The sequence below is a fragment of the Sorex araneus genome, chromosome 5, assembly GCF_027595985.1.
Source record: "Sorex araneus isolate mSorAra2 chromosome 5, mSorAra2.pri, whole genome shotgun sequence".
In the NCBI taxonomy this organism is placed as follows: Eukaryota; Metazoa; Chordata; class Mammalia; order Eulipotyphla; family Soricidae; genus Sorex; species Sorex araneus.
The window spans coordinates 39,517,131-39,533,858 of NC_073306.1; the positions used below are offsets into that span (position 1 = coordinate 39,517,131).

Genomic DNA, 16,728 nt, shown 5'->3' on the forward strand with positions numbered 1-16,728 from the left:
TTCATTTGTTGTGTTTTTGAAGGAGATGAGTTTTATGTTATTTCTGTGGTTTATCAATCATTCATCTATGATTTCTGACTGTCAGAAAGTTCAGAGGCTGTCGCCTCAATGCTGTATAATATTCACCTACATTTTTTTTTCTTTTTGGGTCACACCCAGCGATGTACAGGGGTCACTCCTGGCTCTGCACTCAGGAATTACCCCTGGCATTGTTCAGGGTACCATATGGGATGCTGGAAATCGAACCCGGGTCAGCCACGTGCAAGGCAAATGCTCTTCCCACTGTGCTATCGCTCTAGCCCCTCACCTACATTTTATCTGGGGCATTTCAATGGCGTTGTCTTTTCTCTTCTACTCTTACCTTGCTACTGAAACATTAATTCATTTGCAACTTATTTTGATGTATGGCTTGAGATTGGAATCTCACTTAGACTTCTCCAAAATAATTGAATAATTATCTCAGTGCAATTAATGAATAATTCACTTTTTACCTGCTGATTGGAAAGAGCTACTTTTATCAAGTCTTAAACACTTGTCTCTACTTGACTCTCTGCGGGCTTTTATTTTGTCCCATGGATGCTTTCCAATGCAATAGTTTTCACTATTTGGACTTTATGCTGTATCTGAAATTTGTCAGCACAAGTCCCTTCTCTTTTTAGGCTGTTTTCTCCTATTTAGTCTTCTAGGTACGTTTTAGAGTCATTTTGTCAAGTGAAAGAAAAAAATCTTTTATGGTTCTGATTGGAATCGCATTTAACAGAAAGATTCACTGTCACTGTCACTGTCATCCCATTGCTCATCGATTTGTTCGAGCGGGCACCAGTAACGTCTCTCACTGTGAGACTCATTGTTACTGTTTTTGGCATATCCAATACGCCACGGGTAGCTTGCCAGGCTCTGCCGTGAGGCATGATGCTCTCAGTAACTTGCCGGGCTCTCTGAGAGGGGTGGAAGAATCAAACACAGGTCAGCCCCATGAAAGGCGAATGCCCTACCACTGTGCTATCGCTCCAGCCCAACAGAAAGATTAATTTAGAGAAAACTGACCCCTTCACCTTTGATCCTAATTCTCCAAGAACATACTGTACCTCTTTATTTGTCTGCTTTTGTCTCTCCCCTAAGGTGTCTTGTCACTTTGGGGGGTGGAGGGGGATGCCACATCAGTGGTGCTCAGGGACTTTTCCTGATTGGGCACTCAGGGGGGTAACTCTTGGCCATGCTCTGGGAACCATGTGATGCCAGGGATCAAACCCGGGGGTCCTGTACACGGGAGCTCCAACCTGGTGAACTGTCATCTTGGCCTTCTCTTGTCATTTTGACACCAGAGTTGTCATATACTGGATATTTTATTTATTGTTCATCTCTGTATATTTTTGTATATTAGGGAGAAAATCTTTCCCATTAAGTTTTCTTACTGATCATTTATTGCTGGTATAAAGAAACATTTTTAAAAACTAAATCACAGTGAGATAAACAGTTACAAAGTTGTCCATGATTGGCTTTCAGTCGCAAAATGTTCTAACAACTGTCCCTTCACCAGTGTACGTTTCCCACCACCAATGTCCCAAATTTCCCTCCTTTTACCCCTCACCCCCAGTCTGTCTTTAGGGAAGACACTTTTCCTCTTTCTGCCTCTCCCTTCCTCTCCATCCCTCTCTCTCCCTCTCTCTCTCTTCTCTCCCTCCCTCCCCCCCCTCTCTCTCTCTCGTCTTTTGGTCATTATGATTTGTAGTACAGGTACTGTAATACTGCAATGATGGGTCTCATTCCCCTTACCCTGAAAGAGCTTCCAATGCCACACCGCTGGGAAGAACGAGTAAAGAGAGGCTGCTAAAATCTCAGGGCTAGGACAAATGGAGACGTTACTGGCACCTGCTCAAGCAAATCGATGATCAACAGGATGATAGTGATGCAGTGATACAGTAATACAGTGATTGTCATAGTGATTCCTCATAAAGAAGCATTATTACTTTGTGATAACTGGTCACTTAATTGGACTCTTGATTAGTTCTTACTAGTTTTATTTTTCATTCTCACTTTTTGTGGTACCAGGGTTAGGACTGAGTCCTTATATATTTGAGTCAAGTTGCCTACTGCTGAGCTGTGAGTTCACAAAATGTGTGTGTACTGCGCGATGCATGCGTTTCGTGGTCAAGAGCTTCCTTCCATTCTCCCTAGGCCTCCCCAGCAGAGAGGTAGAGAGAAAGGGGACCACAGTCTGATGGTGAAAATGGCCAGCTTAATACAGAGCTGCTAGCATACTTATAGAACATCTGAGGGGGGTTGAGGTATAGGACCTATGTGTGATTTATCATTTACGGAGATAAAACATTTGGCAGAGGCAATTCTCTTGGAGATTAACTCAAGGAGACACTCTGTTTCCCAGGGACATCTACATTGTTTCTGTCTTTCCTTCTAGTTGTAAATGTTAAACAATTAAGTTTACTTCTTATCAATACTTGCATTTGTTTGGATAAAAATAGTAAGAGACAAAGATCCCACAACTCTGGGCTCTGAGAGCAACCAAGATTTTTACCGTAAATCCCAGACTTAGTCCTCAGGCAAGTTCAGCTTGTGCTTCCCCATGGAGATCCTGTCTCTTAAGTCATAAGAGCTTGTGTCAAAACCATGCATTTATGCTTTCTAGGCTGTCCCATTTTGTTGCTGGGGTAGCTTTGCCACTTGCCCCGGGTCCACCCCAGTCTCACAGCGGGACATCCCTTTTGGTGTGTTAGGAAGTATAGCAACTGAAGCCTGAGTCAAGTAATTATGACCCATGCCCAGTAGCAGATATATTTCAGAATCAATCAAGTCCCAAATATTAGGAACATTAACAGTCTTTCTGTCTTTAACCAAAGAACATTGCTCGATAGTAAAATCTGAAAAAGCTATAGGGGAAATCTATAGTAAAATCTGAAAAAGCAGGTACAGATACACAGCACTTCAAATACAAAGCACTACAACTGCAAAGTCCAGAATTACCAGAAAGTTTTGGCTTATAAGTAATCAAGACTGACATGGGGAACTGTGACAATGAGGGTTAAAACACAAAGGAAAGTTTAAAGATAAACTTTAACTAAATTAGGGATGCTAGCAAGAGTATGTATGGTAAGCTGCTCTGGGAGGAGGGAAAGGGGCAGTTCGCTGATGAAGCCTAAAACACTAAGGGTTAATGTCCAACACTGAGCTGTATCTCCTAACCCCTCTTACATTAGTTTTAATGTTTAAGGATTTATTTTAAGAGGTTTTAGGCAATCATTTTTATCATGTACAAATCAGATTTTTCTCTTTTCAAGAAGCATGCCTCTAAATTATTTTTTTCTTATTTCATTGATGACTGGTGTGATGTGAATTCATACTCTACTCTTTTCCCCTCTTTTAATGAGAATCCTTCTGGTGTTTCAACATTAATGTGATATTAAAGGCCAATTTGTGCTAAAGATGCTTCAAGGAAGTGTCTTTTCTGGGGCTAGTTTAATAAATATTCTTAACAGCAGTAGCTATTGGATTTTATCAAATGCTTTCTTACATTTTCTGAGTGGATCATGTGATTTTTCCCCTTTTAGTGGGATGATATTCATAGATTTTTTTTATATTGAACCACTCTTACATACCTGAAATACAACTCAGCTTGGTCATGCTATATTATCCTTGTAATAGTCTGATGGGTTCTACTTGTTAGCACTCTATCATGAATTTTTTATAGCAATATTAGTAAGCTGGTCATTTAATTTCAACTGTCAGTACTGCCAGAAATTTGCTAACTGAGTAAAATGGAGGCGAAAGACTCTATTTCTTCTGCTCTGCATAATTTATATGGGAATTGTCTAGGATATTGTTGACTACCCGTCCCCATAAAGCCCCGAGTGCAGCGCCCTGGTGCGTGTCCAGCTCCTTCCTCCATACACCACTGTCCCATCTCCTGCAGGAGGGATCTTCGAGTACACGGACGGCCCCAATGCCCAGGTCATGAACGCAGAGGAACACGCCTTCCGGTTTTCTGCCAACATCATCAACAGGAACAGAACTCTGCTGCCCAACACAACTCTTACCTACGACATCCAGAGGATTCACTTCCACGACAGCTTTGAGGCCACCAAGAAGGGTGAGTGGGGGCACATCAGACCCTTCCTGTGCCCGGGAAAGGGGTGGGAGGCCACGTTTGCTCTCCACTGTCATTGTAGCACTGTCGTCCCATTGCTCATCGATTTGCTCATGCGGGCACCAGTAACGTCTCCATTGTGAGACTTGTTGTTACTGTTTTTGGCACATCGAATACACCACAGGTAGCTTACCAGGCTCTGCCGTGCGGGTGGGGCACTCTCGGTAGCTTGCCGGGCTCTCCAAGAGGGATGAGTATTTAATACAATATAAACCCAAAAACCATTTCTCGAAAAGTAGTAAGTTTGTTTCCATTTGTAACTTTAGGCTGCTATTCATAACTTCTTTCCTTACTACTATAAGACAGCAGAAAGTAAGTAGTAAGTGGTAAGTGGTGTTTTCACTTCAAAATTCTACTGAGAAGCTGCCAATGGAAGACATTTGCTCTCCAAGGTCCTGAAAAGGGCCAGCCTCTAGGAAGACGCGGGCCTTGGGTCTTTCACACCTGGTCGGGTAAACTGCCTCTGTCTGTTTGGCCATGTCATCTTCCAGGGACAGTGGGTTTTTCCATCGGAGCTTCCCAGGACACTTAACAGAGACTGTGAGGCAATGATGGGTGGGGCCTGGTGTGGAGATGGGGGCTTTGCTCAGGCAGGGCAGAGGAGGTAGCAGGGAAGAGTCAACCCAGATCTTTAAAACCTCTGAACATAGCTCATGTTTTCCAACTTATTTTTCCCTCCTTTAATTGACATCCTATGCAGAATATCAACATATTTGAAACACATCATAGGGCTTGTGTGTAAGTTCAATAGGCAGCACTCACTTGCCATCACTATACTTTCTAAAAACAAAGAAGCTTCCTCAGTGGCTGAAGTTTAACCCTAGAAGCTCTAGGTGATGCCCAAAAGCTGACATTGGCCTCAGCATTCAATGTGTTTGTATATTTATTTTGTCTGCACAATAACAAAGAAACGCATCCACTAAAATAAGGTACCATGTGTCCAATTAAACAGTTTTTCCCCACACCTGAATTCTGAAAGTAATGGAAATAATTACTTTATTATTTATGGTGAGGGTATTGAATCACTCCTGCCCATCACTTCTTGGAGTAAACTTGCAGTTCTGTGCTCCTGGTGGTGCGTAGGGACCAGAGTGAACCTCAACCTCCCCCGTGCAAAGTCTGCACTCAACCCTTTGAGTGATCTCCTCAGCCCCAAACGTAACATTTTGAAAAAGTTGGCCTGCACCCCTCTTCATGAGTGACACATTCACAGTCCCTCCAATGAGTGCACAGAAGGAACGGAAGTCTGTTCCAAGAGCCACACACACACAGAGCACAGGGATGTGTCAATCCCTGAGTGAACAAGCCATTTGCAAGGGGGCATATGGCACATTTGGGTGACAAGTGTGCTTTTCTGTTACTGTTTTAAGACAGAGAGTTCATATATATGAATTCATATGTACATCATTTTTATTGAACTTTAAACTCTCAGAGATGCCCAAAGTTTCATGGGACTCCATTTAAAAATTCTAGGCCTAAAGACTCTCATTCCAAAGGACTTGTAAGCCGTCTTCACCTCTTGCTTTTCTTCCTGAAGACACTTGTCACAATTTGTAGTTCAATAATTGCATGGGTTGAATGTCTTTCCCCTGCTCCTAAGCACTAGTGGAAAAGGAATTGCTTCATAGCTGCCATGACCCTGGTTTCATGACACTTTAGAGACTGGCGTATGGAAAGTGCTCAGTGGGGTGATGTTTAAATGAGTCAAATAATGAAGTGTGAGAACAGGGCAGGGTGGCGGCTGGACATAGCTGTCCAGAAGGGGCCTCGATGGTTGTTCTCAGCTATCTCCAGTAATGAATCAAGGGCTCCCTGGCACAGACCAGCCATGGTGCTGCCCATTGCTGTTGTTTTTCAAAACCCCATCTCAGCCCAGAGAGGCTGAGAGTTAGAAGGTCTATACTTGCTCACTCCAACTCTGCTGATGAAGTACTTGCACCTCAGTCTTCTCATCCCCAAATGGGCTTAACTCTGCTATAGGCCTGTGTGAGGAACTCTCTTGTACTTTGTTCCTGTCACACTCACCACCTGGCTCTCCACACAGGGTGTTGTCAAGTAAAAGGCCTCACCCCCCAGGTGCTTCCCCACTGTGGAACCCTCTGTCACTATTCTGCTTCCCCTTCCTGACATGGAACAGGGGGATTCCTGACTTTTAATTTTGGTGTTTGGGCCACAGTTGGTGGTGCCCAGGGCTTACTCCTGGCAGTGCTCAGGGGACCACATGGGGATTGAAGATAGATTCCCTGTGTACAAGGCAAGCGCCCTACCCGCTGTGCTCTCTCTGTGGCCCCAACTGCTGACATTCTGGAAACTCAGAACCAAATTGCAAGAAGACTAGATGAACCCCAGCATTTTCGGTTTGAATTGAGTCCCTTTGACTCTCGGCCCTGTCCTGGGTCAGCTGCCTCCTCTCTGCTCTCACCCAGCATGCGGTGTCCCCTTCCCTGCTGAGTCTAATGCTGGCACCCTCTGCCCAGCCTCATACAGTCGCAGAATAACTGAACTCAACCACTGCTGCTTGGTGGAAAGGTCGGGACACAGAGCAAAAGACACAGGAGTCACCCTGTGGTTGAGGGGGGCCCATGACCTGCAGACAGCCCTGCTGGATCTTCTCTGTTTCCTGAAGATCATGAAGCTCATACAGAGACCCCCGTGCTGCTGGCAGGCCTGGGCCAGACCCAGCCTGCCCTGACTCCCGGAGTCCTTCTGGAGGAAGGTTCCCACCAACGTGAGCCTGCCAGGCTGTGGACTAAAGGCCCGGCTGGCATGTCCTGGGCACCCAGGGGGCACAGCCGCAGCCACGGCCCCTGTTCCCCTACGCCTGCTCCAGCATTGCGTTAGTTCCAGAATCTGGATGGTGTGCTCTCATTACCAGGGCCCACGAGGGCCTGTCCAACCTCCTCCCAACACCCCAACTCCCACCCCAGCCGAGGACACTGGGCTTGAGCCAAGCTGCCCTCCTCAGGGACCCAGCTTCCTCCACCCGAGGCTTTTCTCTCAGACTGTGACTCCCTTTCCCCAGGTACCCCTCCCCATTTTGTCTACCAACTCAACCTTCTCCCCTCAAACATCTGTCCTCAGAAAAGCATCCCCACCTGTCAAATTCAGTCACCTGTTTCTGTCTTCTAATAGTATGTACTTCCTTTCACAACCCCAACCACACATGCATGCGCATGTGCGTGTGTGTGTGTGTGTGTGTGTGAGAGAGAGAGAGAGAGAGAGAGAGAGAGAGAGAGAGAGTTCTTTGCCCATCACTCCCACGACCTTGTCCACCCCCTTTCCTTTCACCACTGTGCCATGGAAACTGGTCTGATGGTGGCCCCCAGGCGGGAGTTTTGTCTGGGTTGAACTTCATATCACTGGACCACCAGCAAATGGCTGCTTCTTCGAATCTTCTTCTTGTTCCCTATAGTGTATCCCTGGGATACGTCTAGGTTATGGACTGTCATGGGGGTCCATTATCTTTTGGTGTTGTAGGGTGTTCCATGATATGAAAACACCCCAGTATTTTTCAGGAGAGTACTCCCAAGCAGTACTTAGGAGACCTCAGGTCTCCTCCCAACAATTTTCCACCAACCTGGCTGGTGGTTCGATGCCAGGGTGCAATAGCAAGGTGCTGCTCAGACCCAGTGGCACCCAGGGTTACCCAGGCCACCTCAGTAGTGCTTGGGGACCATAGAGTGCTGGGAACTGAAATGAGGTTGGTTACATGCCAGCCAAGTACCTTAAGCCCTCTGCTGTCTCCCCAGCCTCAAATCACACTTCATTTTTTTTTCTATTTGGGTCACATTTGGTGTTGCACAGGGGTTACTCCTGGCTCATGCACTCAGGAATTACTCCTTGAGGCGCTCAGGGGACCATATGGGATGCTGGGATTCGAACCCAGGTCAGCCACGTGCAAGGCAAACATCCTACCTGCTGTACTATCGCTCCAGCCCCAAATCACACTTCAATTTGTAAAAAAAAGAAGAAAAACCCCAACATACTGTTGGACATTTGAGTTATGTCCATTGGGGACCACACAATAGTGCCACTGGGAATCTTCTCATCCGTGCCTTTGGCACAGCCGCACAGGCCCATTCACGACCCCTGTCCCACTGACGACAGCTGCCCTTGCCTGCACGCTGCCCCACCCTTGGTGAAGTTCCTGTGACTTGACTCTTAGCCATTTGGCCGGCTTATGTAGTGGGCTTGTCCGTGAGGCTGTATTTTGCGTTTCCCCCGACAACCAGAGATGTGGAGCATCTTTTCATATGCTAATGGATCATTTGAATCTTCTCTTTCCTGGAGTGCCTTTTTGAGCCTTTCAGCCACTTTTACAAATTGAGTTGCTTGTCATTTTCGTATTGATTTGCAGGAGTCTCTTGGTCTCCTGGGTAAGAGTCCTTGGCTGGAGAAGTCTGAGGGGCTCGCCCATGGCGGATGAGTTTGCCTTTTACTCTCTTGGTAGCATCTTTTGAGGAGCAAAGTTCTTGATTTAAAGAAGTCCAATTCATCAATATTTCCCATTATGGCTAATGCCTTTTGTGCTCCCTCTCTTTTTGTCTCTCTTAAGGTCATGAAGATACTCCCCAATGTTCTCTTCTAGAAGCTCTGTTGTTTTATCTTCCACAGTTAGCTCTCTGATGGATCTCCAGCAGATTTTCTGTATGTGGTGGGAGGTAGGGGTGGAGGATTCTTTTTCCTATTCAGTGCTCTTGCAAGAGAAAACTGGTTCACTTTCTCAGGAGAATCGTTTGGAAATAACTACCAAAACTGAATGTATGCCTGCAGGAATGTTCTAGCTGCTTCATAATAGCCAAACGTTGGAAATAAATTAGTGGTCTATCAGATGAAAAAGGGATTCATTTGGAATAGTTAGCCAGTGGAAGTCTACTGGGCAGTTAAAACAAAAACAAAACACAACTCTTGCTCTGCAGAGCATTCTGCATAGAAACTCACAGATGCTGAGTGGAGAACAGGGGGCCTGGGAGAGGGAGGGATGCCCCAAGGATGAGGGCTGAAAGTGCGGGGGGCCAGGGGAGCCTGCCTGGATGTTGGGTGTTATAGGTTTTGATTCAAGTAATAGGACCAAGTGGGTACAGTTACATGTGCTAGTCATATGTAAAAATGCATTCAGGCCTGCACTTAAAACAAATGCACTTTATTGTATTATATCTCAATAAGAAAATAAAAATGTGTAAGTGGTTTTTCTCTGCCCAGTCTTCCTCAGTGCCCTGCAGAGCAGGCACCTAACTAGACCCTGCTCTGACAGGAAGCACCACCATCCAGCCCCAGTGGCATTTCTGCAATTTCTCCAGCTCCACGCACTCCTCCATCCCTCAGGGAACTCCATGCTCCTGTGATATGTTTATGCCTTTGATGTTTGGTTTTTGAAAAAAAAAAAAAACGTATTTCTCAGGAGCATCATTAGGAGTCTTCCAGGGACCAAACTTGTGCCTAATTCTAAGGAACCCGGCAATAATTGGTTTTCCCCCAGACGGAGGGCCCAGCCCCACTGGCCCTGCCAGGAGCTGGACCTAGTCTCTGCCTTGGTTGGGGTCAGGGGGGCTGGCACTGAGCCTTCAACCCCGTCAGCTCAGGTCGAACAAAACCTTCCCTTAGATGAGGCCTTTCCCCATTAAAAAGGACTTTCACTCATTGTCTTCATTTTTTAATGTTTTATTGGAAATGGAAAGACAAGCGACCCGCCGGCAGGAGCTCAGCAGCCTTGCAGGGCACGGTGCCTCCTCCCAGGCCCGACCCACGGGGCCTGGAATCGACCCAGCACTCCCCAGGCTCCTCCGCCTCCACTTATTCTCCCGGCTGCTCAATTCCTTTTAAGACACGCATTGATTGGGATAATTTTGGCTATAACTACGATGGCCACGGGCAGGGGGAGGGTCTGCATTCAGGCTGTGGATCCCTGCAATGACTGTGAACCACAGAGTTACAGTCAAATGACCAGAAAATGGTTTCAAAATTGGAGCCACAAATAATGTAATTACTGCAGTTGTGTGCTCGGGGCTGCCAGGACAAGGGCTGGGGCTATGCTGGAAACATCTGGAGATGGAGCTGCAGCTGCTCGGCTGGCCTCAGTCCCTCCATCCCTTCCAGGCCGGAAGAGCCTCAGATGGTGGAAGAAACAGGAAGGAAACGGGGAAATGGGTCCAGGGAAAGGTACACGGAGAGGCCAAGGGCAGGACCCAAGCGGGGCTGCCTCACTGGTGCCATCTGCCACCCAACACCGAGACTCCGTCCCGCATCCTTGGCAAAAGGAGACCAGGGTGACTGTCCCCTGTTGCCTCTCAGCACCAACACATGGTCACTGCCAACAGTGGCGTCACCTCTGCCTTGAACAATGTCGCACCTCCATGACCCCCCTGCTGGCCTCATTCCCCTCACAGCCCCCCACTGCCAGGGGGCCATGACACCCCCATCTGCGTCCTCACCAGCCTCAGCCACACCAACACCATTACCAGTGTCCCTGTCTGTGTCATCACTGTTCACAATGACATCGTAATCCTTCAGCATAGCAACCTTATTAACCCCATCCAAATTGCCACAGACCAAGAGAGACAGAGGACCTAGGTCACATGTGGCCTGCCTCACACATGGCTCAGCCTGGTTTAATCCCCGGCTCCACCAGGTGTGGCCCCAAGCCTGAAGTGGTCACAGATGACATCCATCTGCATCCTGGCCACCATGACCTTCTCCTCATTCATCCTCAGCATCCTCAGTCCTTCTCATCACCAGCATTCGCATCTCCTCCTCACCTCATCATCTGCAGAGCCAGTATCCCCATGGCACTGACATATTTCTACCACCAGTCCTGTCATCAGCCTCCCATCTTATGTCACAGCATCCGTCTTGTTGCTCGCTGCACCCTGCACCTCCCCCCACCACATCAATGTCATCACTGTGATCCCCGACCAGATCTTATGGTGTGGTAACAACACAACTTGGGTTGCAATGACCTGGGTGGTTGTTCTGAGACTCAATGCCCAAGTTCTCCTCCTTCAAGATCACTCCTAACGACCCGCTGCATCGTGGGTGTTTGGTTCAACAAAACGCCCGGATGCTGGGGGAGCCTGGGACTGGAGGGCAGAGTTCACCTGGCCGCTTTAAGGGCAAAGGGGGAAAGGCAAAGAATCACTTTGTGGTGGTGGGAGTGACAGGAAGGAGACACAGTCATTCCCTAAGCTGCCCTTAAAGAGCCCGAGAGGGGAGAACGAGAGGCAGCCAGGCAGAGTGGGATGGAACCAGGACTCAGGCAACAGCTAGAAGGTTGCACTGGCGGGAAGCAGAGGAGGCGAGAAACTTCCAGATTTCACGAGGTGCGGCTGTTTCTGTCTCACACTGGAGGGAGAAGCAGGCGGGGACAGCGGTTACTCCGCCACATCTGCAGGCTGGTGTCCAGCCTCCAGGCCACAGTGTGATGCACATGCAGTGTCTTCCTTCGGCCTGGCTATCTTCGGGGGGAGAGGCGGGTGGTGTGATCAGGGCAGACTTGGGACATATCCAGACACAGAAAAGGGGTGTGGACAGCCAGGCCCGGCCTCCTCGGGGCCAGGGCATAGACATAGACGACTTACCAACCCACCCCAGGTCCAGTCTGGGGACATTTCTCATCTTTGGGGTTCATTTCACACAGACCGCCCCCCAGGCATGGTTCATCCAAGGGTGGTGCCTGCAGGAACAGACCTGCTTCCAGCCCCACTCTGCACCACTACCCCCACACTGGGTGACAAGGCCCTGGGTCACCCTGCATGCCCTGTACTGGCCCTCCCACTGCCCCTGGCCACTGTCCTGTTCTGTTTCTGGGCCCTCAGTGGTGTTCTCTGGTGCAGTGGGGTGCAGCTCCAAGGAAACCGTCATTTCGAGCATCTCTCATTCCCATGAGCCACGACTGCAGGAGGATGGGCCGGAAGTCAGGAGGGAGCACTAGAGCCCCCACACCAGACATTCTGACGAACTCAGAGCCACCCCGTGCCCTTGCAGCTGTAACACCTCAGCCCAGTCAAGAGGGCCCCTCCAGACCCCGCCTCAGCTGTTCTGCTCTCTCCAGGCGCCTCTTCCCCCGGGAAGGTGTGTGGGAGGTGTCCGGCCTGCCTGCCTGGACCTGGTGGGCTGCCGATCTGCTCTCTGCTGCAAACGGAACCCTGAACCCCCCTCCCAGTCATCCTGAACACCCCCAGGCCTGCGTGAGGGAGAGCCAAGGGGCCCTGGTGACATCTCTAGATCTAATCTGGGGGTGGCCAGGGGACAGTGACTGCAGGGGTGTGGGTAGAGCTCAGGCATCAGGGCTGGGGTGTTCACATGGGGAGCACCCAGCATCTGTTCATCTGAGCAGCGTGCTGAAATATGGAGGGGGGCGAGTTGGAGTTGGCATAGAGGGGCTGGCCGGGGTGGGGGGTCTCCGCTGAGCCCTCAGGGATCAGTGTCTCAGCCCTCTCCATCTCTCCAGTTTCCATCTGGTACTGAGCTGGCACAGAGCTGGCACAGAGCTGGCAATGCAGACGATGGTGGTTGCCTGCCTCCCCCCACCCCCACCCCCAGTCCATTTTGTGGCACCGTGCTAAGCCCTCCTGTGTGTTATCTCCTTCTGCAGTGCTGTGCTGTGCTTGCAGGAGGCCAGGGCTGTTCCCACCTGGTTTCCAGAAGCAACAGGCGAGATGCAGAGAGACCTGAGGAGGCGGCACTCAGATGGGTCTGGGGCGATTCCCCCACACGTGCTTATGGGGTTGTGCCTGCAGCCCAGCCTGACACTCTGCTCTTGTCCCTCCCTCTGCCACAGCCTGTGACCAGCTGGCCCTGGGCGTGGTGGCGATCTTTGGGCCCTCACAGGGCTCCTGCACCAATGCCGTCCAGTCCATCTGCAATGCCCTGGAGGTGCCCCACATCCAGCTGCGCTGGAAACACCACCCGCTGGACAACAAAGACACCTTCTATGTTAACCTGTACCCCGACTATGCCTCCCTCAGTCACGCCATCCTCGACCTGGTGCAGTACCTCAAGTGGCGGTCGGCCACTGTGGTCTACGACGACAGCACAGGTGGGTGCCGGGCACTGGGGTACAGGTGTTGCTCAGAGACTCAGCATCAGGCACCTCAACTGCTCCCCAACTCAGTTGACTCCCCAGGAAAAGACTCACACTCACATCCAAGGCGTCTCCAGTGTCCCCACGTCGACCCTACACGCCCTCCCGGCCACTCGCACTCAGCCCCAGCCCGCCTCACAACTGCCTCCCATCCCTCCCCACACTTCCACCTCCCCTGAGCAGCACGCTCACGTCTGCACGCAGCTGTACCTGAGCACTGTACTTACACAGGTGTAGGAGGACTTCCAGGCTATGGCCACGCCCACACTGTGGCCACACCCACAGGCCATAGCCACGCCCATCGCAACGGAGCCACGCCCATATCTGTGTAGCCACTCCCACTCCCGACCCTCCAGCATCTGTACTTGTAAGTTATCCCTCCACTGATGAATCTCCATCTGCAGCGAGCATGTCTGGCTCTGCGCTGGCTGTCTGGTCAGGCTTTGGATTCGGGGTGGTGAGAAGGTATGTGCCAGCTATGAGACTCACTAGCTGCATAGTGTGGAGCTATTTGGGGCTACTGTCTCCTCTCCTCCTCATTCTTCCCAAGACATTGCTTAGCCTGCCCAGCCTTTTAAGAGAGAACGACCTTGGCAAGTTACTTAACCCATCTGGCCCTCCTCTACGCACATCTCAATTCAAAAGCTGAAGCCTCCAGTCTGGAAAGTGCCTTCCTGCTCTTGGCTGTTCAGTGCGAGTGTTTGGTGATCTCCTCATGGGGACCAAGACAAGGGGGAAAGAGTCCCTCGGGAAAGACAAAACTAAGAGTCGCTCAGCCTGGGCTTCTGCTACAGCACCAGGCAGGAGCCCAGGCCCCCTTTCTGCATGGTGGTCCCTTTGCCATCCAGGGGTGCTCCCCGCCAGCTCTGACTCACCACCAGTGTCTCTGAAGCCCCGGAGATCTGTCCTAACACACTAAACGATTTTTGATCTTTGAACCTTTTCCTGTCTTTGGGTCACGAGCTTTTGGGGATTTAGCATGGGGCCTGGTCTAACATAGATGTTTTAACATTATTTTTATTTATTTATTTATTTATTTTGCTTTTTGGGTCACACCCGGCAATGCTCAGGGGTTACTCCTGGCTCTGCAGTCAGGAATCACTCCTGATGGTGCTCGGGGGATCATATGGGATGCTGGGAATCGAACCCGGGTCGGCCGCGTGCAAGGCAAACACCCTACCTGCTGTGTTATCGCTCCAGCCCCAACATTATTTTTTTTTAGTGAATCAAAAATCAAGCTAAAATAAACTCTAACTTTTGCAGGAAAATGATGTGTTGGGTGCCGGTAAAGAAGAAGGTGGGAGCTGGTTGTCCCACGTTCCTTTGCCCACACTCTCGGGGAGTAGGTGTTCTCTGGCAGTCTCAAGACATCAGAACCAAGAATCACGGGGCACGGGGGCTCAGTCAGAATTGAAGGCACCGGGAAGAGTACGCTCTGTGGCTCTGGCTTTAGTCTGGCTGACCTCTCAGCGGAGAGAGACAGGGCGGGACCTGAGAATGGCGGGACCCTCAGAGGGACTGGCAAAGGCAGGGGGGACAGAGGGAGCAGAATTAAGCAGGTGGGACTGTGTCTGATGTTCCTCCCAGATAGAGCCTGATTCAGGGAGACAATTCAAATAAGGTAGGATTTTTTTTTTGTTCATGTGGGGCTATACCCAGTGGTGCTGGGGTACAGGAAGCATCCAGTGCTGGGGATCGAACCCAGGACCTTACACTTGCTGTAAGTGCTCCACTGCTTGCACCATCTCACTGGCTCCCCTGGGATTTTTGTTATGTGACTCCTAACTTTGCTTAGCGAATTTCTTAATGTGACCCCTAACTCTTATCCGGGGGACCTTCCAGAAGGTTCTTATCCCAGAACCTTCCAGAAACCACCCCATAAAGTTCCCAGGATCTATCCCTACATCTCTGAGCATAGTCAGAAGGGGATGGGTAATGTTAGTTGGCACCTACCAACCACAGTCATCTCTTGGAACCAACGTATTGCCACCCAGACATGCTCAAAGGGGGCACTGGATTATGCGTTCCTACAATAAAGCTCTGTAACAAATAAAGGGCTGGAGCGATAGTACAGAGAGTAGGGTGTTTGCCTTGCACGTGGCTGACCCGGGTTCGATTCCTCCGTCCCTCTCGGAGAGCCTGGCAAGCTATCGAGAGTATCCTGCCCGCAGTGCAGAGCCTGGTAAGCTACCTGTGGTGTATTTGATATGCCAAAAACAGTAACAACAAGTCTCACAATGGAGACATTACTGGTGCCCGCTCGAGCAAAACGATGAACAATGGAAGGACAGTGCTACAGTGCTACAACAAATAAAACCCCTTCCCTGAAAAGAATAACACTTAGTGACTTAGAATAATCAACCTCAAAGTTTTTACCTCAAAGTTTGTATTTACCTCAAAGTTTGCTGAGGCAGTGCTGGCTGAGTGTGCCTAGGTAATTATTCCTGTCTCCACTCTATTCCTCTCCTGCCTGGGACCTCGCTGGTCGAGGCTGGCATGGTTAGGTGAGATCAGCCCTCAATGGTGCGGTGGGAAGCCTAGTTAGAGGGTTCATTGAATTTTCAATCTCACTCTTTGTTTGGCCCATGGCTTCAGGATGTCAAACCATTACAGAATATCTGAATATTGCGACAGCACCCAACAGTGTTGGAGAGAGCTTTGCCCGTGTTCACATCCCCCGATAATACAACCCCAACCCCAAGACAAACCCATTCCAAAGGAAAGGGCTTGGAAAACCGGAAGTGGACAAAGGTTCTGAGAGTCGACAGTTGGTGTCTTGTGTCTTACCACATTGCTGCCACACTGCCAGAGCCCAGGGGTCAGCAAGTCCCCTCTGTGGGCCTCAGTCTCTCCATCCATATCAGCGGAGCGAGTCTCCCCGCTGCCTGCCTTCGAGGACAGGGAGCTGGTTAAGTAGGGTAATGAATGCAGAAGCACTTTGTAAGTGAAAAGCATGATTCACTGCAGATATTTTGAGAGAGATTGATTGGGGAAGCAGCCAGGAAGGAAAGCTCAGCTCCGGCAAACAAAGAGAGCCTAGACTTCTGCTGGGCTGGGGTGTGGAGGGGCTGAGATGAGCCCCCAGTCCCCTTCGGGAATACACTGATAGGAAGGAGAGATGCCACAGGGCTCAGGGGATGGGGGGAGAGGGTGGGACGAGGGCCACTGTGCTTCGCACGGGGCAGTGCACTTGGCTGACAAGAAGGCCCTGGTGGCCTCTGCGCTGCTGCCCAGGCTGTCTCTGTCCTCGTGTCCTGCACCCCTGAAGCCCTCGTGCCTGCTGAAGCTATACATGAACCTGGAAGCCCAGCACGTGGGGGCAGAGTGGGCAGCAGGGGCCTTGCAGGGACCTGGGAGTGAGTGGCAGGACCCTTTGCTACCCTCGGCATTTCTAGGTGTAGTTGGGAGAAGGAAGCTGGGAGTGTTTGGGGAGACGGGGTTGCAGCTTCCCCTTCTGCAAACGCCAGCCGATACCCGCATCCTGTTT

The 16,728-nt window shown here is 50.0% G+C and overlaps 1 protein-coding gene across 1 annotated transcript in view; it reads left to right on the plus strand.

Moving 5' to 3' along the window:
• The window catches only part of GRIK3 (glutamate ionotropic receptor kainate type subunit 3), a 192,067-nt gene that overhangs the window by 112,780 nt on the left and 62,559 nt on the right, over positions 1 to 16,728 (plus strand). The window contains exons 2-3 of the mRNA XM_004614243.2: positions 3,929 to 4,105; positions 12,939 to 13,196. Coding sequence (XP_004614300.1) covers positions 3,929 to 4,105; positions 12,939 to 13,196 — 435 coding nt within the window. The remainder of the gene's footprint in view (positions 1 to 3,928; positions 4,106 to 12,938; positions 13,197 to 16,728) is intronic.